Source organism: Dama dama, chromosome 19 (assembly GCF_033118175.1).
Source record: "Dama dama isolate Ldn47 chromosome 19, ASM3311817v1, whole genome shotgun sequence".
Taxonomy (NCBI): Eukaryota; Metazoa; Chordata; class Mammalia; order Artiodactyla; family Cervidae; genus Dama; species Dama dama.
Window position 1 is genome coordinate 31,912,295 of NC_083699.1, and position 21,502 is coordinate 31,933,796.

The window sequence follows — 21,502 nt, forward strand, 5'->3', positions numbered from 1 at the left end:
CCATGCATGGTTATTTCAGTCTGATCACTAGTCACATTCTCATTGAGTTTCTGTTCCAGAGTTTCTGAAAACGTGACTGCCTGTGACTTAGACCCCAGCATCCTTTCTCACACACACACACACCACCCCCCACCCACGCGAATTTCATGTGTTCCATTGCTCCTATTTTAAGTTAGATCATCCCAAATACAGCCTTTCAAATTTGGTGAAACAGTATCTAATAAAAAAAAATTTTTAACTGAGGTAGGTTTTTATTTTTTTCATCTTGCTATAGTTAAAAAAAATAAATAACTGATAGATTATTGGTATTTATATATCTCAGGAGCATTTCCTGAAGAAATACACAGTGGAGTTCACATGCACATTTAAATTATATGGCCTTGACAATATCCACTTAGCACCATACATCACAAGACCAAGAAGGAAAGAGAGAGACTCATTTAAGTGTGTGTGTGCACTGTGGCACATGATGAGCATGGAGACACAGACCTGCTTTCCCTCTTTTTACGGGCATTCGGTTTCTTTATATACAATTTTTTAATATTAAAAAAATATATATTTTTGGCAACTATGGTCCTTTGACATCTGCCAGCTACTGTATGTATACATAAAATCATTTATTCTATGTTTTATACTTAAAGGGAATTCAGGAACAATTGTCTTAATGTGACTTAGGATATAATTTCCTTGTAAGGTGGTGTGACTCCACTGTCTCTTAAGCTTTTCATTCTTTTTTTTTTTTTCAATTTTTCAATTTGTTTAATTGAAGGATAATTGGTTTACAGAATTTTGTTGGTTTCTGTCAAACCTCAACATGAATCAGCCATAGGTATACATATATGTGTAGGCTTTTCATTCTTGTTAAAGATTTTATCTCAGCATATCTTTCCTGGCCAGTGGAGTCTATGTTTATTACAAAGTTAGAGTAGCATATATAGTAAATGCTTTTAAGAGTGGATCTGAATTCAGATAAATGTAGCAACAGCTGACTAGTGATTTTTTTTTTTTTTGCGAGATTTGGATGGGATGCATTTTTTTCTCATTGACCTTTATGATAATTAGATTGGTGTTTATTCATTGTTTTTTTTAAATTAGAAATAAAGCTGTTCAACTTGAAAACCAGCTGGAGAATTTTACTAAGCGGTTTCTACATTCAAGCAGTGAAGAATCTTAACAATAGAGATTGCTTTGGTGATCATCAAAGGAGAAAATGGAGTTTGGAAGATTTGGATGGTTGTTTTTATGAAGTGATTTTAAGTATGAATTATACTAAGTATACCTAAATAGCAAATCCTTGAGTAGATCTTGGTATTGATCTATCTTAGGGTGTTTGCACTTCTGAAGAGTGTTATGGTGTCTCTTTAATTTTGGGTAAAGAAAAATTCTTTGATATGTGAAAATGATGAATTAGTTTAAAGCAAAAGAAACAACTCTGTGACCCCTGAGGGGTGGGGCCTTGCTCTTAATTAGGGCTCTCTTTGTTTTTGATTCTGAAAAACTCTGCTTCCTGGCATCCAGGAGTTAGAGAATGCTCCTTTCATCTTCTTTCTCAAAACTAATTTTTGATGCTGACTTTAATGGGAATAATCAGATTTTTGTTTTATAAACTGTATTGCTATAACCACAAAGGAGTGTGGAATGTTCTTGAGTGTATTATTTATGCAGGTTACAATCACTTTTGCCATCCTGACAGGTATGTAAACCACTAATAATGCTGTTTTTACTCCCTTTTATTCCTATTGAAACTGATGTAAAGCAGTGTATAGGTTTTGTTATTAGAAAGAAAGTCCTTTATGAAAGTATTTGGGTCTAAATAATCTGCTCATGTTTCTCAAGAAACACATTCAGCCTCAGCTGTGATTCCAGTAAGGAGAGCTTTCTGTTTTTGAGAGTTAAGTTTGAAGTGATAAAAATAGCCAAAGAGATGGGAGATCTGAATTTTGGGTGGCTACAGTAAAAATTGCTGTTCTTTGGAAGGTATTTGCCAAGGATACTGCTGGGTTGTCCCCCACAGTGACTTTTATGTTTATTTAATTGTATGAATTTGACAGGGCACGGTTAAAAATTTTATTTTTTACCTTAATGAAAATGTTTATGAGTTAAAACATTGTGTTTGTTTCTGTGTTAAAAAAAAAAAAAAACTAATAGAAACTTATATGGAAACATTAAAAACTGGTCTAAGGCTTTGCTATGCAAAAATAGTTTTGAGGAACACTGAATCAACATCAGCAGGTGCATGTTAGGAATGCACAATCCCAGAAGACACAGCGCATTTGGCTGGTAAGAGTTGATGCTGCTCTTCCACAGGAGGGATAACGTTTCAGGCTTTTTTTCTTCTTTTAATACTCAGTACTTTTTCTGTATGTTTAAGTCTCTTGGATGCTATTCAGTTTTTTCACAACAGGTGCAACACCTCTTCTGGTTATTTTAAGGAGAAAATAACATTATTTAGGCCATAGAAGCCTTTAATGTTTTTTTATGCAAATCAGATACTAGAATGCAATGTTCAAATCCAGATATTCATTTATAGCTAATATTGTGGCTTTATAACCAAAAAATTATACAAGTCACCAAGAAGTGGGACTAAGTAACAACTGCAACAGAAAAAACTGATGTTTAAGACTGTGTACTGCTAATTAAGGTTACAAGTTGAAGGCCTTAATCTTTATACACAAGTACTTGAACTTCTGAAATAGTATAGTGGTTTGTTATTACCCCATGAGTGCTAAGTACAGTGGTTCTCACAGTTCAGTCCCTCAATCAACAGTATCACAAGTAAAGTTGTAAAAATTACATTCTTAGGGCTCATCCCAGACCTACTGAGTCAAATACTAGGTTTGGGGACCAGCAGTTTCTGGTTTAACAAGCCCTCAAGGTGATCCTGATGCATGCAAAAAATTTGGGAACTGTGGAGTAGTGGTTCTGCTATAGTAAGTTTATACTAAATTTTCCATCAGTAGCTTGAATCCAGTTCTGCCTGATCAAGTTTGAAAATACATGAATGTTGGAAGTGGGACACTAAAATAATAAAGCCCACCTTTATGCTTGGGGTAAGTGCACCTATGACCAAGCCCATGAATGATAAAGAATTGTGATTTATGGCTGATGTTCAAAGTTACTGCACATTTACTTGTCAACTATGTGTTTGCAGGATTATTTATAAACTTTGTATAACCTTCAGCTTTTTACAAACCTAGACTTTTTATAATATGCAAGGTGGAAATAAAACTTGTTTGCCTGAAAGTTGATAAATAGAACATTTATACTGGCATTTAGTGAGTTTTAATCTTTTATTTTTGATGATTTTTATGGCAAGCATATAAGCTATCTTGGGGAAACTGGCTCATTTTTACCCTAAGGAAGCTTTAAGGGAAGAATGACTTATATTTTGCTTTTTCATGAAAATGTGTGGCCTTTTAACAGTAGGCCAGCATTCACAGTACTATAGGATAGGTCATTGGACCTCCAATCTCTTCCTTGCTTCTGGCAGCCCATTCATTTTTCATGACGAGAATGCTTAGATAAAGGAATCAAAGCTGAGTATGAATTGCTGGGCTTGGAGTTTAGTTCTGAGACTTAAAAAAGTAATCCTACTAAAAACTGATTTAAAACATGCTGCATGAAATCTGGTTAAAAGCACTTTATTGATTACAATATCAGTTCACAGCAACATTATTTCACAGAGCTACTATACAAATAAAGGAATGAATTACTGCAAGAATGATTCAAGAATACTGTTAAGTCGTGATACAAGTCCATAGTTTGGTTTAAAGCTTTTTTCTAAGAGCTTTAATCTAATACATTCACCTTTCCCACAGACTACTGACATTCAGGTTCAGTTGGCCACAAGTGTTGTAGAAACCACGCTAGGTGAAGAAAAACATTTTAATCAACTTAAAAAAACCCATTTAGATATGAATGCCTTTGGATAAGAATATGCAAATACAAGTGTTCAGATGCTTCTTTGAGAAGAGAAAACAATAGGATAGAGCACCATTGTGTAAGAGACAGAAAAGGCTTGAAATATCTACCAAGTATATCACTGAAGTTCTATTAATTAAAAAATACTGTATGATGTAAGATTTTGTCGGGCACACTTAACATCAATTGAAACATTTAACCAGTTTTTCCATATGCTGCATTAGTCAACTATTTTATAGGCTCAATAACTGGTTTTAAGAAAAAAGACTTAGGAAATTTTATCAACATGCAAACAAATTTGCTAAACACAAGTTGTACCATCATTCTGATTAATAAATTACTTTTTAAAACAATGCTAGCTTAGACATTCAACTACAGACCATTTTATTGAGTACCTATTATAACCAATACTTTTAAATATAGCACTGAATTTAAGGCAACTTACAATGAACAATGGGAGAAGAAGCAGTAAATATGAAGGGTGCATCACACTGTATTTAATCTAATTTAAAATACCAATATTATCCACTGTGCTACCATTTCTCACAAGATAGTCTGACTGGTGGGTGTTTTCAAATTCTAACAAGGTAAGAAATAGTTTAAAATTTTGCTTTCCACAATGGCAAAAGGGAAATTAGAAACTGAACATAATTTCAAAATGTTTTTAAGCCTAACTCACACCCTAAAGATTTTAGAAAGAACCTGTTTATTACTAAAATCATAGGCCCATTTGGGAGATTGTTTAATCAGTTTCCATTACATTTAAACACATCAAGAGGTAAGCCGCAAGTATTCGACTGTTATAAACTGTGAGACACTCACCAATAAGCATAAATTTCCCTGAACATCTTCATTTTTAAAACAGAATCTAAATTTACTTCTAAATCTAAAATGTCGAAAGTGTTGAAGAAGGTTAGTTATATAATATTAACACAGTATTTTTTTTAGCAACTTCAAAAATTTCATTTTGTCACCTGAAGAAGCCAAGGTTTATTTCTCTTTCAATAGGTTAACTTTAAAATTACTTAACATATTCTAGAAGCACCTACCTCTGTTATGTCTGAGAGACTAGTTTACTATCATCATGCAGTATTAATCAGTTCAGATGAGTCTAAATTAAAACAAGGAGACTGCCTACCAGGTAAGCCCTCTTGCAGAATTAAGAAGTATCTCTTGATACTTAAGTATCTCTTGAGATATTAAGCCTAAATCTTTGCCTCTCTGAAGATGGAACTCAATATGCTGTTGTAACCATGGATTCACAACTTTAAAAATTTGAGCTAGGGAAGAAACCTGGATAGTTAGTCTAAATCTCTAGTAGCACGGCTGCCAAAAATGAGACCGGTCCATCGAAGTGGAGGCAGTGTCCTTGCTGGCAACATGAAGTACTTTTTTGAGAAGGTTTATGGGTTGATGTGCTGAACACAAGCCCATCACCCCACTTTTAGAAAAGAATATTTGCCTTTAAAATACTGTCATATCTCAACTGTTCTTTATGTAGTGATTCAAGAATCTACAAATAAATCCAACTGAGGCACATTATGTTTAAATGTTCCTTAGGTAAAAATAAAATAAATCAGGCACCAGAACTGCAATATTGATGCAAATTCCTTAAAACTACATTTGGCTTTTTTTTAATTTGGAAAAACTAAGATTCAAGCTATACTGTGCTTCTACAAAATATACTGAATTCAGGAAGTTTTAAATAGACAATCAGATGAACTCAGACTGCAAGTACACAGATTTAGCAAGTGGGACCCATATCACTAGATAACAAAAGTTTTAACCTGTGAGTTAATTACTATGGTATCTTTGGTCATATGTATAATCAGCCATGATAGTGTTGCCTAGAACATGTTTAATTATGATAACTGCCTTTTAACCACCTACAAAAAGTTTAATAATATTAAATCATTTTTATTAATATGTTTAAGACAACATAATTCTTACAGTCTGTGTGCCTCTAAATTATCTTGTTACTAGAATCATTTTCAAACTAGTGGGGATACTCTTCATATATATAAGGCAATTTTGCACATGGCTACAAGTGCTTGCTACAACAGGATTTTGGAATAAACTGCTGAACTACATGGTAATCCTCACTCCTATTTTTGCAAATGACTGTCCCTTTAAAATTGTCTTGCCTTACCTCAAAGAACTGTTCATATCACTTCTTAAATAGTCCACAAACATTAACATCAAAAGTCCACAGAAATCCTGTTATATGTATATAAATATACATTCATGCCTGCCGTCTACAGCAGTCTTGTTTTTTTTTTTTTTTTGGTCCTATATCTTGATCTTCCTTTTTCCATTCTATTCTCTTTTTAGTATCTTAAAAACATTTACTTCCTTATGGCTGATGTACTTATTAGCACATCCACAATATAAATGTGGAATATAAATTCCACATATATAAATGGAAATTTACAAGTAAAATTTGGGAGTATTTAGGATTACAGGTGATCAAAAGTTAACAGATCTAGCTCAATAGTAACTGACACAGTTTACTAAGTCACAAAACACAATGCACCTCTATATTAGAAAAACTCCATGACTTCACTATCAAGCAAGACTTAGCAATCTTCTGTTGTCAATCATTTAGATTATTTGTAAGAGAAAATCCAAGAGGAAAAGTATCTTTGTTTAAATTTAAGGGGGCTTATTCTAGTAATAAACACATTATATCACTGACAAGCAGAGAAATTGCTTAGTATTTTCCTCTGACTCCTTTAAGAACTGCTCTTGGAATTTTCTTTTGGCTTTAAAGTGGGGATCACTTTGATCTAGGTATCCTTTGAAGTAAAACCACTTAGAAACCAGTATTTTGTCCTAGTGGGAGGAAATGGTACAGAAGATCAAAAAGCTTGAAATGTTTACTTTTTAAATTTTTGAAGACAGAGCTAACATCAATTCAGTTTTTATATGAACATAAATTCATAAAGCAACCTTACATTGTGTGTTACAATGTAACAAATAGTTAGATTTGTTAGATTTTATACTTCTTTCAAAATCATAATGCCATCACACACTATGTGTCCTTCCTAGATACATACTGATGGAAACACTGGGAAAATTTCTTAAGATGCAAAGACAGTCCAAAAGTTCATCAGAGTGCACCCTACAAGCTCAGATCTAGAAGATGAAATCAGTAGGAAAGCCTAACTATTTAGAATGCTGAGTATCATTTGATCATATCCAACTTTAAAAAATAAGAACAATTCATGTGATTACTGCTATCTACCTGTTAACATAATATGAGTTTCTTATGTATGTCTCAAATTTCAGAGTGAGATTACCTGGCCTTTAGATTATGTCCCCTTTAAATGACTCAACATAAGCACTTACTTAATAACATGGCAGAGTATGAGGCAGAAACTATTGATACTCACACGGACTCCCCTCAGCGATACCTACGTCTGACAGCATTTTTTTTTTTAACTTTTTGTTTTGTATTGGGGTATAGCCAATTATGTTGTGATAGTTTCAGGCGAACAGCGAAGTGGACTCAGCCACACATACATGTATCCATTCTCCCCCAAACTTCTATCCAGGCTGCCACATAACACTGAGCTATAGAGTAGGTCCCTGTTGTCAGCATTCTTAAACAGTAAGCAACCAGGATCTCTTTCAGATCAAAAAGAAAGCCGGAGTTCAAGGAGATCTTTAAACATCAGTACACACACGTATGGTCTCACTTCCATGTATTACTGTGCCTGTTCCTCCACTACAGAACACAAAAATGTAATACTTCTATATAAAATTTAAAATGTAATTCTGAAAAAATGCAAACATACATTCTAACATGATAGGTTGCTGTAATGTGTACATTTCTGTCTACACAAAGAAAGAATTAGACAATACAAGCAAGAATTCATCAAGGTTGAATGAGCTCAACTCCTCAGATCGATACACTGGTCCTGATCTCAGCAAGCACCTTTACCTTGGTTTCACCTTTTTTATTTTGTAGTTTACTGAAAGCTGCTTTTTTGTATATAATAATCTCAATAGAAAAATCTTCACCTGCAAATATAAGGTAAATTCTTTTTCACAGCTATAGGCTGTAGTACTGATTTCTCCAGGTATCAGTGGAGAATGGTAAATTTGCATGTATTGTTAATTCCAGATTCTAAGAAAACTGTCCCAAGACCCTGTTGCCACAGCCATGCCATCATCAGTTACACCTAAACAGCTGACACGGTTGTCATGACCAGCAAGAACACCTGAAAGACAAAAGTTCAGTAAAAAGTTAGCGATGGGCAAGTTTTAGGATTAAACAAGGGTATGCAGAAAGATCTCAGAAGGGTACTTATGGGCAGGAATATAAAATAAAATTTCTTTGTATTACATGAATTTCTGACATACGCATCGTGTTTTTCATTTTTGAAAAAATGTATAACTCCTTATATTCAAAATCGTCTCTTCAAAAACATGTAGTCTTTTATGTCACTAATAAGTTCATGATACTTCTGAATTTGGCTAATAAGCTGTTACAACAAAAACAAAATTTTAAATGAAATTCAATGAACTTTTACCACCACCACAACAAAAACATAAGAATACACCACCAAAAATACCAATATAATTTACTCTATTCCTTTAACCACTAACACTGGAATGTTTTGGTCATAACTCTGTGAAACCATCAAACTCATATCTAGTTTTAGTTTCTTTTGAATTATTAAGCTTATCTGATCTTCGGACCACCAGACAGGATAAAATTAAATATTCCAAACTGGGAGGAAAATGAGAGATGTAGAGATTTAAAAGAAAAATGGGACTATATCAAGTTCTCAGTAAGAATCTTTCTTTAATATAGTGTTTGAGTTTGCAATATCTCTCACATGTAATTAAGCATATCATTTGCACCCAATCTCGGGCACAGAAGGTATTCTTGTGTAACTCTTTAATATTCTCTGCAGTACCTTCTGTATAGCAATGTTTGGAAAAAGGCAAATTTACCATTATGGCTTGAAATTACAAAAAATGACCATTGTGACTAAATACTCCAAATCATACTGGAGAGAAGAATGAATTAGCAATTCATGTCACAATTCAATTTTAAGGTGAAAGTAGCCAGTTGAGTCAACCTGAAACCCAACAGCTATCAGCAAAGCAAAACTAAATCTCAAGCAGATGTTAAAAAATATGAAAAACACATTTCTATTTTGTTATGGATACTGATTCAATCCAGGCAAAACACCTAATACCTCAAAAAAGAAGTCAGCTAAACCATGAACTCTGCTGCCGTCTCTTAAGAGAAGTTGTAGAAAATTGTCCCTGGTGATGCTGACACTGCCTCTACTTCAGAAACCTCAAAACTGTACAGGAATTTAATAAAAGGGTAAGAACACAAGGACAACAAGGATATGAGAGCAATGGCAACAAAAGTTTGTGAGCTATATGCTGATTATTAATGGACCCCAAAATGCTGAGTTCAAAGCAAATGGTCTGATAAGCCAAAAACAACAAAAGTGATTGCAAGAAGCTCCAAAGGGGTCAGAAACTAATGGAACCAGGTATCTCTGGAACCACACACGGGCCAAGATAGGGTAAACTAAGACTGCATTACAAAACATCTGGGCATCGATTAGACTCTCCAGGTCTCTACCTTTACTCCGCAGATGATTTATCATCCTGCCCAGAACACAAGACTAGAGACGTGCTAGAGAGAGAACAAGAGGGTCTCAACTGGAAGAAAACAGGCACAGTTGAGATCAGTGCAACTACTGAAAGCTGGGGAATAAGCAAAGTTTACTTCCTAATTGTTTTGCACTCCAACTTTCTTCCTGAAATCAGCCCCCAAACTGTCAGTCAACTTAGAGATTCCAGGTAGAAAAGTGGAAAAATCCTCCTCAGAGAACACAGCAGGCCCAAGAGGAAAAAGGATATAAGGCATATCAGAAATTCCCCAATGAAAGCCTGGCCAGATCACTGTTCAGTGAGGCCTACTGTCAGCACACCCTAAGCATGCAGAAGGCTTTCAGACAGTTTTAATGCCTTACTCTTAAGGATAAATAAGAGGCTAAAAATCATGAATTTCAAGGAAATACATTAATACAGGAGACTGAAAAAAATAAGGGGGAGAAAAGGCAACTTGGAAACCAAAAGATTATGCTTAAAGAAAACTTCAAGAAAGGCTTTTGTTAATGACCCTACAAAAACAAAAGACTTATTCATGGAAAAAAGAATGCCCTTAAAAAAAAAAATCTCAAAAAGATGGTAGCAAAAATGGAAAACCAAAGCTTGACAGAGAGTTCATGGAAAGAAAAGGCAAGGATTTCTCCGAGAACATACAGGGAAAAAAAGACAGATGGAAAATAGGAGAGAAACTAAGTCAAAGGAAAGTCCAAGAAGTCCAACATCAGAATAATGGGAGTCCTACAAAGAGAATGATGATGGAGAAGAAATGTGCAACTGATGAAATGAGCCCTCTAAAACTTCCCAGTGCTAGAGGGTATATGTTTTAAGATCTAAAAGGTCCACCGAATACTCAGAATGATAGACGGAAATGAATCTACCCCCAGACATAGCAAAACTTGCAGAAAGTTTGAAGAGTAATGAGAAGCACATCAAAAGTAAGAATGTGAGCCAAAAATTAAGAGGCCCAATAATTTGACCCTAGAGAATATTAAGAAGCTGCATCACAAAAGAAGTCATATATATATATATATATATATATATGTCACTGCTCAGCAGTAAGTACTGTTTTAAAAATTCATAAGTGTGTAATCAACACTGACTGATGTTCTAAACAGAATTCACTACATGGGAAAAATTGGAAGATGGAAGCTGCGGTAGGAGGAAGGATGTTAAAGCCAAACCTCAAGAGATAATGCCTGAAAGTTAAGAGAAAAAAAAAAACCAATACAGGTATGTTATTTAAAGATACGGAAATAAATACTTAAAAGTAGCTACCTTTCGGAGCAGAAAATATGGGCTGAGGTCAGAAGACTGCTGTGTTTCAGTAATAACCTATGTAGACCTAGCTGATTCTTTGCATATAAGTTTGATTCTAAAAGCATTTAAGTCACTCTGTAATTTGTTATTAATGAGAGTCCCCAGTACAACTTATAATCCTGTCAGATTATAAGCAAACTGTAATCTGCAAGATCACAGTAAACTATATTCACTATTCATCTTTATGTCAAAACTTACCAAACATGAAAATATAGAATCAGATATTACTCTTTAGAAAATAGAAACATAAATGTGGTTTATGAACTATAACTGAACTCAAAGGTTAACAACAGCCAGGAATGAAAACTGCCAGGTTGCCATTCCCCAGGGTGTCCAGGAGACCTCAAAAACAACTGACAGGAGACTTCATGTTTCCCAGCAAAATCAAAAACTAACGTGTACCAGTTTACTGACCTGCACGATCTCCTTTGAGTGTGTCCCATACGTTACAATTGAAGTCATCATAGCCAGCTAACAGGAGACGCCCACTTTTTGAGAAAGCTACGGAAGTGATCCCACAGATGATATTGTCATGAGAATACAATAATAACTCTTGGTCTGCACGAAGGTCAAAGAGCCGGCAAGTGGCATCATCAGAGCCAGTGGCAAAGGCATATCCATTTGGGAAAAACTATAAAGAAAAGCAACAAACACTTATTCCATGGAAGTTAAAAAAAATTATGTAAGGCAGTGTAATGATGGACGCTGGGGTAAAACAGTTCAGTTCAGTAGCTCAGTTGTGTCTGATTCTTTATGACCCCCAGGGACTGCAGCATGCCAGGCTTCCCTGTCCATCACCAACTTCCAGAGCTTGCTCAAACTCCTGTCCATCGAGTCAGTGATGTCATCCAACCATCTTATCCTCTATTTTCCCCTTCTCCTCCTGCCTTCAATCTTTCCCAACATCACGGTCTTTTCCAATGAGTCAGTTCTTCACATCAGGTGGCCAAAATATTGGAATTTCAGCTTCAGTATCAGTCCTTCCAATGAATATTCAGGACTGATTTCCTTTAGGACAGACTGGATAGATCTCCTTGTAGTCCAAAGGACTCTCAGGAGTGGGTAAGACAGACCTAGATTCAATTTCAACTTGGCTTTGGATCAGGTGAGTGATTTTAGGCACTGAAGATCCCTGAACACTTGGGCCTTGTGCATGCTGCATGCTAAGTCGTTTCAGTCACGTCTGACTCTTTGCAACCCTATGGACTGCAGTCCGCCAGGCTTCTCTGTCCATGGGATTCTCCAGACAAGAATACTGGAGTGGGTTGCCATGGCCTCCTCCGGGGGATCTTTCTGACCCAGGGATCAAACCTGCATCTCTTATGTCTCCTGCATTGGCAGGCAGGTTCTCTACCACTAGTGCATCCTGGGAAGCCTTAGTTTCAGCTTTAGCAGGTTGGTTAGGGCAAAGTGAAATAACACATGCAAAGGACCCATAACACATTGTTCAGCGCAAGACACATATTCAATAAATCCTGGCTCCAGTCCTCTGCTCTTGTTGAGTCACTAAGTCATGTCTGACTTTTTTGCAACCCCTTGGACTGTAGCCCGCCAGGCTCCTCTATCCATGGAATTTCCCAGGAAAATCCTTCCTTCTCCAGATCTTCCCAACCCAGGGATCAAACCCACATCTCCTGCTTTGGCAGGTGGAAACTTTACCCTTGAGTCACCAGGGAAGCCCCTAATCCTCCATATGTTTTACTAAAACATTTAAATCAAATATTACCATTTACAGTATTTATATATGTATGTGGACTCAAAGACATGTTCCAAAAACCTCATTATGAGGAATAAATAGAAACATTTTATAAAAGAGAGCATAAATCATCCAGTTAGGCTAGGTTATAAAGTGAAGCTAGCAGTAGACTAAATGATCTCATGTGTGTGCATGCAAACACACACAGAAAAAAAAACTATGCATTATTAGTTTGTGAATCTCATTTCTCAGATATTGTGGCACTACTCAACACTTTTTACAAAGAAGAAATCAATTTTCTTCATATATCTACTGGTCATCTGTATTGCTTTTTTAGGACCTGTTGATCTGCAGGAATAAAATGAAGAATAAATTTGTTTACTCTGTGGCAAATATAGCTTATCATTTTCCTTCTAATATTGTTTACTTTTTAAAAAATATAAAGCAATTTTTTGGAGGTATCACAGGCCCTGATTTCAAACTATACTACAAAGCTACAATAATCAAAAGAGTATGTTACTGACACTAAAAGAGATACACAGATCAATGGAACAGAATAGCCCAGAAATATACCCATAGAAACACAGTCAACAACAAAGGAGGCAAGAATATACAATGAGAAAAAGACATAAATGGTGTTGGGAAAACTGGCCAGCTCCATGCAAAGACATCAAACTTTCTCACACCATATATAAAAATAAACTCAAATGGATTAAATACTTAGATGTATAAATTTGAAACCATAAATCTCATAGAAGATAACATAGGAAGTATGTTTTTAGTTCTTTTTTTCCGCACTGTGTGGCTTGTGGGATTTTAGTTCCCAGACCAGGGATCAAACTCAGGCCCTTGCCAGTGAAAGCACGGAGTCCTAACCACTGTACTGCCAGGGAATTCCCAGGCAGTATGCTCTTTGACACAGGTCTTAGCAATATTTTTTTTGGATCTGTCCCCTCAGGCAAGGAAAGCAAAAGCAAAAATAAACAGATGCAACTAAATCAAACTAGAAAAAGCCTTTGCACATGAAGGAAACTATTGAGAAAAGGAAAAGGCAGACTTCTAGGTGAGAGAGGATACTTGCAAACAGTATATCCAGAACAAGGTTAATACTCAAAACATGCGGACAATCTGCAAAACTCAGTATCAAAAAGCCAAATAACCTGCTTAAAATACAGGCAGGGGAACTAAACAGCCATTTTTCCAAAGAAGACATACAAACAGCAAAGGGACACACGAAAAGATGCTCGACATCACTAATCATCAGGGAAATGCAAAAATAAAGATATCTTAAAAATCTACAAATATTTAAAACTATAGAAGCTACTTCTAAATAACTTCATGGATCAAAGAGATCAAAAGGAAAATTATAAAGAATTTTTCACTAAATGAAAATGAATCAAAATTTGTGGAATGTAGCAAAAAACGATGCTTAGAAAGAAACTTATAAATTTAAGTTCCAATATTAGAAAAGAGAAAAGGTTTCAAACCAATGATACTAGCTTCTGCCTTAAGAAATGAGAAAAAAAAAAAGAAATGAGAAACAGGAGAGCAAACAAAACCCATGTAAGCAGAAGAAAAGAAATAATAAAGATAAGAGTGAAAAATCAATCAAAGACTCTTTGATGCCAAAAAATGGTTCTTTGAGAAGATAAGTTAAAAAAAAAACTGATACAGTTGTGTCTGACTCTTTGTGACCCCATGGACTGTAGCCCACCAAGCTCCTCTGTCCATGGGATTTTCCAGGCAAGAATACTGGAGTGAGTTGGCATTTCCTTCTCCAGGGGAATCTTCCCCAGCCAGGAATCATATCTGGATCTCCTGCATTGTAGGCGGATTCTTTACCAACTGAGCTACCAGGGAAGCCCTGATAAACCTTTAACCAAATGCATTAGTTTGCTAGGCCTCCTGTAACAAAGGATCACAAACTGAATAGCTTAAACAACAGAAATTTATCATTTCATAGGTCTGGAGGGTAGAAGTCTGAAATCAAGGTGTCTGAGGCCTAAAAAGGGTCTGTTAGGACAATCTCCTTGGTTTATAGATGGGCTATCTTCCTATGTCTCTTCACACTGTTAACACTGTGTGTTTGTCTCTAAATTTCCCTTTTCTAAGAGCAAGAGTCATATTGGATTAAGGGGGACCCCAATCCAGGATGACTCAACTAATTAATTACATTGACAATAACTATTTTCAAATAAGGTCACATTCTGAGGAACTGGGGGTTTAGGACTTCAACATGTAAATTTTTAGAGGTATTCAATTCAACCCACAAGACCAATCAGGAAAAAACTAAGAGAGAAGTTACTAATATCATGAACGAGATACCCTATAGATTCCATAGCTATCAAAAAAATAAATAAATAAGGGAATATTATGAACAACTGTAAGCTAATACTTTTGACAACACAGGTTACAGAGCCAAATTTCTTTAAAGGCAAATTACCAAAGCTTACTCAAGCAGAAATGGATAGCTTAAGTAGGCCTAAATCTAATTAGGACATTAAATTTTTAGTTAAATTTCTTCTCACACAAGAAAACTTCCTTGGCCAGACAGAAAAGTCAACCAAACAATTAAGGATGAAATCTTATCAATTCCACACAAAGTGTTAGATTCCCAGCTCCTCCTATGAGTCTAGCATTAAGCTAATACCAAAGTGGGAACAAAATTCCTCAAGAAATGAAAAATCATATCATAACTTATCAATATGGATGCAAATTTTAAAATTACAACAAATCAAAATCCACCAGTAAATAAAAAATGATTAGGCATTATAGGCAAGTGAGGCTAAATGTAGGGTTAGGTTAATATTTGAAATTCAACTCATGTAAATTCACCATTTAGCAGACTGAAAAAGAAAAAACCACATGATCATCTCAATAGATGAAAAAGGGGCATTTGATAAATTTCAACACTCATTCTTGATAAATCTGCAGCAAACTAGAAACAGAAGAGATCATCAAGTTGATAAACGTGGTGGGATGTGAGATGGACAGGATTGGATGTGCCTGCTCTAAAATTCTACTCTGCAAGCCAGGTTGGCCTAATAGCAGTGGAGGTCACAGAGCCTTTACTTTCTCTGATATTCTCTAGAAGGTGATATAAAAGTGACTGTCGATATATACATGATAAATAAAATTTATCCCAAAAATATCTTCTTGCAAAAGAAGATCAGAGTACATCTTATACATATAAATAGTAGCAATTACAGTACTTTTGGAAAATCTAGTCATCTGTATACATTCTGACATCTGATCTGCATAGTATAATTTACCTAAGTCAAGGAGTATCCCACTTTCTAATACCCCTCCCCTCAATCCTGACTGATAAACTATTTTGATTGTCATTCAAAATGCCTTTTGGCTTTAATTTAGACACGTATGTCTATTCACTTTCGTATATACAGAGTTATTATCTGGCTTAATCTATTTGTGGCTACATGTCTGAATTGTTTTTTCCTTAATATGAAGGAGCTTATAAATAATTTATACTATTTACTGAGCATCCATCTCGTTTCATTTAGTTGCCACACCACGGTAGCATTATTCCTACCAAGGAATGTGTGGCTCACAGAGGTTAAGTAGCCCACGTGGTCTCACACAGCTGATTCCCAGATTACTAAGATTCAATCCAGGGTTTGGTGGATTTCAAAAGCTATGCTCTCTACAGTAAACAGCCACCTCTGTCTTTCTGACTGCTCTCTCTTGGGGTTGTTCCCCTGACTGTGGAGAAACAGGACACTGTTCTCCTCTGAACACAGTTGATACTCTGGATTCACTTTTTTTGTTCAAGATTATCTTGCCCTGTAAATCTCGAAATTAAACTTATTCCTGTTCCCCTGCAAATGAAGACTTAGGCCTATTAAAACCTTTCCATTAAAAAAAAATCAAACTTTTATTATTTGGGGATTAAATGTTGTTAAGAGCACTTTATTTATGGAATCCTTAAAGGGAATTTGTTGTTAAAATCATACTATGGAGTTCAAGACTTTATACGCACAATAAACTTTCCTTAGAAATGCTGTTCACTTACACTGACAGCATTAATATCCGACACGTGCCCAGTGAAAGACTGTCTGCACATTCCATCTCGAATATCCCATAATTTTGAAGAGGCATCACAAGCACCAGAAACAAAAGTCCTCATGTCAGGACTCAGAGAAAGACTCATCACATCTCCAGAATGCCCAGTGAAGGCAGTGGTCTGCTGGGCAGTTTCAATGTCCCATAAAGCACTATGGTAAAAAATAGACAGAAATAATTAATGACTGTTCTCCCCTCTTACATTAGTTCCTACTACCACGCTCAACCTCAAATTAGTAATCTTCTGGAATAAACTTACCACGTTGTGTCTCCTGAACTTGTAACTATTTGGCTATCATCTAAAAACCGACAGCAGGACAAGTAGCCTACAGCACAGAGATAACAAATGTTAGGTAATCACTGATTAATTCAGTTACCATACAAAATAGTAATATGTATTTTAAAAATATAATACCTGGGCAACAAGTGTTTGTTAGTAAAATCTATAGTTCTACTCTTTTTTTTAGTTCTACTTTTAATAACTTCCAATTCTATGCTGCCTGCAACTTTATTTTACCAACAAACCCTCTCTTAGGTATTCACTATGTCAATGACTCTGAAAGTTACAAACTTGAGTAAAAGACACAGTCCCTTCCACCTACTACAATTACCTAGGAGAAGGATACTCCTTAACACAAATATTATCTATTATCTATAGCAGATTGGGTTAAGTACCTTGGAGAAATACTTTAAAAACCTCAGTGAAAGCTTCATTAAAAAGGTGGATTAGAAAAAAAAAAAGTGGATCCGAATGCTCAGAATTCACCAGTTGTTCAAAATATGGAAATAGCAGGAGAAATACCATTATAGAGATTTTATAAAAAGCATAGCCAAACAGTACTTCCAAGAATTCAGAGAGGCTGAAACCTGGTAAGTGGCAACAAATTCCTATGAACACTGCTAACCAAATACTATACTGATGAACTATGGTGTGTACACTAATAAAGCAATGCATTATTACACAGTGGAAAAATACTTCATAAATGTAGCTTGATACAAACTTTCAATTACCTAATGAAGCATCCAAATACCATAATTGTTACAGGTTTGCAGAGAATACAGAAAATCACATTTGCTTTCTTTCTGTATTCATTATTGTTTTAATTTTTGCAGTAAGTAATTTCTACAAAGCAATACTATTTTTAAAAGAAAAACAGAAGTAGAGTCATCATTTGTATAATTATAAAAAGTCAATGCTTCTCAGATTCACAGTAATTTCCATTCTCACTTGAACATGAATCCTTTGGTCAGTTGAGCCCCTTTTGTCCCTCTTTCTCCTTGATCTTCAGAGAAGTCAAATTTGGGAGGACAGGACAGTATGTAGCGAAGCTCACCTGTGTGACCCGGTAACTCTCGGCTCACTCTCACATTCCCCTCTCTGGTTTTTAAGTTATATATAGAGCAGATGTTGTCCAGCCCTCCACAAGCAACGTAATTACCAGAGGGAGCATAAGCGCAAGTCATCACCCAGGAAGACCTCAAAGGGATAGCATGCATCTGCAGAACAAACACAACATAAAAACTAAGATTACAAAAGTCATTGATTTTTCAAACCTATTTACAGTGAAGCAGATATTACTAAAACTTAAATATATCTTAAAAATAAGCAAGTAAAATAAAGAATACAATGAACTGAGAAACTGAATAAAGAAAACCACAACGCACACTAAAATGCCCGTTATATATTCTACATATTGCAAATCATTTGGATTTACTTCTTCTTTTCAGAATACTTCTTTTCAGAAAGTATTCTTTTATGAAGAACAAAGACACAGAATGTTTCAACACTAATAGAGCTGTTTGAAATATTAAGTATAAAATGTTAAAAAAAAAAAACTTAATATAATTCTTGGCTTTTTGCAGTAGTGTTCAAAAGAGGAATTTCCTACAACAGAACACTGAACAATACAAGAACTGGAGTTGAATAGAATGGTCCTTCCATGAAGAACTATGTTTTTCTAATAACTCATATTCTGGGCTTGAACAATGGTAATAGTTTGCACTGATCTATTCACTCCATTGTCTGATGTCTTATAACCCAACACCAAGCATTCGCAAATCAGGTAGCACAGTTTAATGTGAATGGGAACATCAAGGCTAAATGGCCCAGACACAGAATCAACATATTGTGTGATTACTATGCTCTTACTTAACCCAATAGAGTATTTTTCATTTTAGAAAAATATAGCTGAAAGTCACTGACTGACACCAAAAAACTAAGAAAACTATTTTATTATAAATCTATCCTAGCTAGCTTTTTAATTCTCAACCAGGCTGAAGTTACTGTTTGCTTCACAAAATAGTACTTCTATATCTTGAATGGAAACAGTGGTATAAGTGGAAAACATTTGACTTGTGAGCATTTTCTTGGAGCTTTTCCACTACCACTCAACACCTTTACATCAGGAATTCTTTCCAGGAGACATATTAGAAGAACTCACTAGTTTTTACCACCAAGGGATCTAAACAAGTTGTAATCTGCCTCCAACCTATTGAATCTTCTGAACAGCCCAGAAACACAAATCAATGCCTAGCATTCCAGCTTATCCACAACTAAAAATAAAAACTATAAGGTCACTGTCACATTAGGAAATGGGAACTTCACAAAAATCATTTATATATAAAACTGACACATGCTATCTTTTAATATTTGAGTATGAAATATGGGATTCAAGACACATTGAACTGTACTCCTAGAGTTGTCTTTGGGAATAAAAAAAGGGCTAAATATTAAAAGCAAATACTAGGTCTAAAGAGAGGACCTAAGTAAAAATTAATGGAATAAATTTATCCCAGGAAGAAATTATAAGCTTGAAGTAATAGAATAAAGGAAAGAACTGGTTTATCAAACCAAATAAAAGGTTATATAAGAGGATGATTAAAAAAATTCTACCTTATTTGTTGTATAGCTATCCCAAATAATTAATTTTCCATCTTGGGAAGCACTGACTAGTAGCCTAGAGGAGCAAACACAAAAATAATGTGACATTTAGAGGAAAAAAGTAGTTTAAATTAATTATGCATTGTATTAAGGTAGAACAGTTCAGAAAAGACAAATATAATTTTTCTAATAAAAAACTTGATACCAGGAAACATTCTCAACTTAAAAAATATATATTCTGCATGCCAAAAATTGTCAACATTAAAATTTTTTAGAGATTTTACTAAAAATGTCTCTGGTTATGATTCAGTTTTTTCATGGTGACAACATTCTAGGTATTAGTCACGATTTTGGTAGCTCTTATTTGACTGGTTTAGTACGTACTGACTTAAATATAATGACAAAGAAGTACATGTTAAGTCTAACAACCACGTTTCATTCAATCTAAAAATATCAATTGAGAGCCTGTGACCGAAACGCTGTGTTAACGGCACAACATAGGCCATACCTCCTACCCTTGGGGCCTCTAGCATCTGGTGGAGATAGGATGTTTACTAAAATAAATGAGGTACGTGAAAATTGTCAGAGGAGTAGTATAAAATAAAGGCCATAGGAAAACAAATGAGGGACACATAACTAAGTTACTCAAGTAGTCTGGCAAAAGAAAACACATCTTGAAAAAACGCAATTTTGAAAGCTGGAGAAATCTGTATTCTATAAAGAGGGCAAGTTCCATGGCAAGAGGTGGAAAAATACAATGGGTGTTTCAAGATCTGTGAATTTCCCAGTTACACAGACTTCATAAGAAATGGAAAAAACAGTTGGGAAAAACAGACTGGGCTTAAACAGCAGAAGGCTCTGTCTGCCAGGCTAACTAGGAACTCTTGACTGAAGTTACAGGCCACTGAATTTTTTGTTTTCTTTTGGAATTTTATTTTTCACTACGGGATAAAATTCAAAAGATACAAAAGGACACAGTGAAAAGAATCACCTCTGCGTTCCTATCACTCAGCCACCCATTTCCCTTCACTACAGGTAAATACCGTTATCAGGTTCTTATGTAGTAATCACTGTAAGTTTCATGAAAGGGCAGATATAACCACAGGGCATGGGATGGAACTAAAGCTTTTTCAAAAACAATTGGTATGATCAGCACTGAGTTGAGAAAAAAGTTAAGTAACAGGTTGATAATCAGAATGAGCAGAAAGACAGGTGAGACAAGTGCTTTGCTGACAGTCGTGTTCTGTGAAGATTAACAGTCTTGAGGAAATTTTAAGTAAGAACCATTAACATTTTCAAGTGATTGTATTTTGAGTTATGTATTTGCTATCTCAATGGTTAGATTACTGCTTATGTTAAATTTAAGAAAAAATTTGGCCTAGGAAAAAAAAACATTTGGCCTAGCTTTACGTTGGTTGTCAGTTATATACTTTCTTTTATCCCCTCTGAAGAGGCACAAGTTCTATTTTACTGTATTCAAGAAACCTATTTACACTGAGATGTGGGAACCATTAGCAACAGGTAGCAACATTTTTGGATTCTCCTGGAAGAAGAGAAAAAAATGTGCAACATCTATTAAAAATTAATTGGTTGGGCTTCCCCGGTGGCTCAGTGGTAAAGAATCCACCTGTCAGTGCAGGAGACATGGGTTCGATCCCTGATCAGGGAACATTCCACAAGCCACAGAGCAACTAAGCCCGTGCACAACTGCCCAGCCTGTGCTCCAGAGCCTGAGAGCTGCAACTACTGAAGCCTCCATGCCCCAGAGCCTGTGCTCTGCAACGAGAAGCCCCCGCTCACCACAACTGGAGAAAAGCCCATGCAGCAACAAAGCCCAGCACAGCCAATGATCATAATAAATAAAGAAAATTTTTAAAATTAATTTTTAAAATTTGTACTTATTTGGCTACAGGTCTAGCTGTGGCACAGGGGATCTTTGATTTTTGTTGCGGCACGCAAGCTCT

The 21,502-nt window shown here is 35.4% G+C and overlaps 2 protein-coding genes across 2 annotated transcripts in view; one reads left to right on the plus strand and one right to left on the minus strand.

Moving 5' to 3' along the window:
* Positions 1-1,628, plus strand: part of MFN1 (mitofusin 1) — a 33,007-nt gene extending 31,379 nt beyond the window's left edge. The window contains exon 18 of the mRNA XM_061166627.1: positions 1,096-1,628. Coding sequence (XP_061022610.1) covers positions 1,096-1,174 — 79 coding nt within the window. The 3' untranslated portion in view covers positions 1,175-1,628. The remainder of the gene's footprint in view (positions 1-1,095) is intronic.
* A 1,997-nt stretch (positions 1,629-3,625) lies between these two features.
* The window catches only part of GNB4 (G protein subunit beta 4), a 67,952-nt gene continuing 50,075 nt past the window's right edge, over positions 3,626-21,502 (minus strand). The window contains exons 5-10 of the mRNA XM_061166628.1: positions 19,551-19,614; positions 17,992-18,154; positions 16,917-16,983; positions 16,608-16,809; positions 11,296-11,512; positions 3,626-8,144 (exon numbers count right to left, since the gene is read on the minus strand). Coding sequence (XP_061022611.1) covers positions 8,038-8,144; positions 11,296-11,512; positions 16,608-16,809; positions 16,917-16,983; positions 17,992-18,154; positions 19,551-19,614 — 820 coding nt within the window. The 3' untranslated portion in view covers positions 3,626-8,037. The remainder of the gene's footprint in view (positions 8,145-11,295; positions 11,513-16,607; positions 16,810-16,916; positions 16,984-17,991; positions 18,155-19,550; positions 19,615-21,502) is intronic.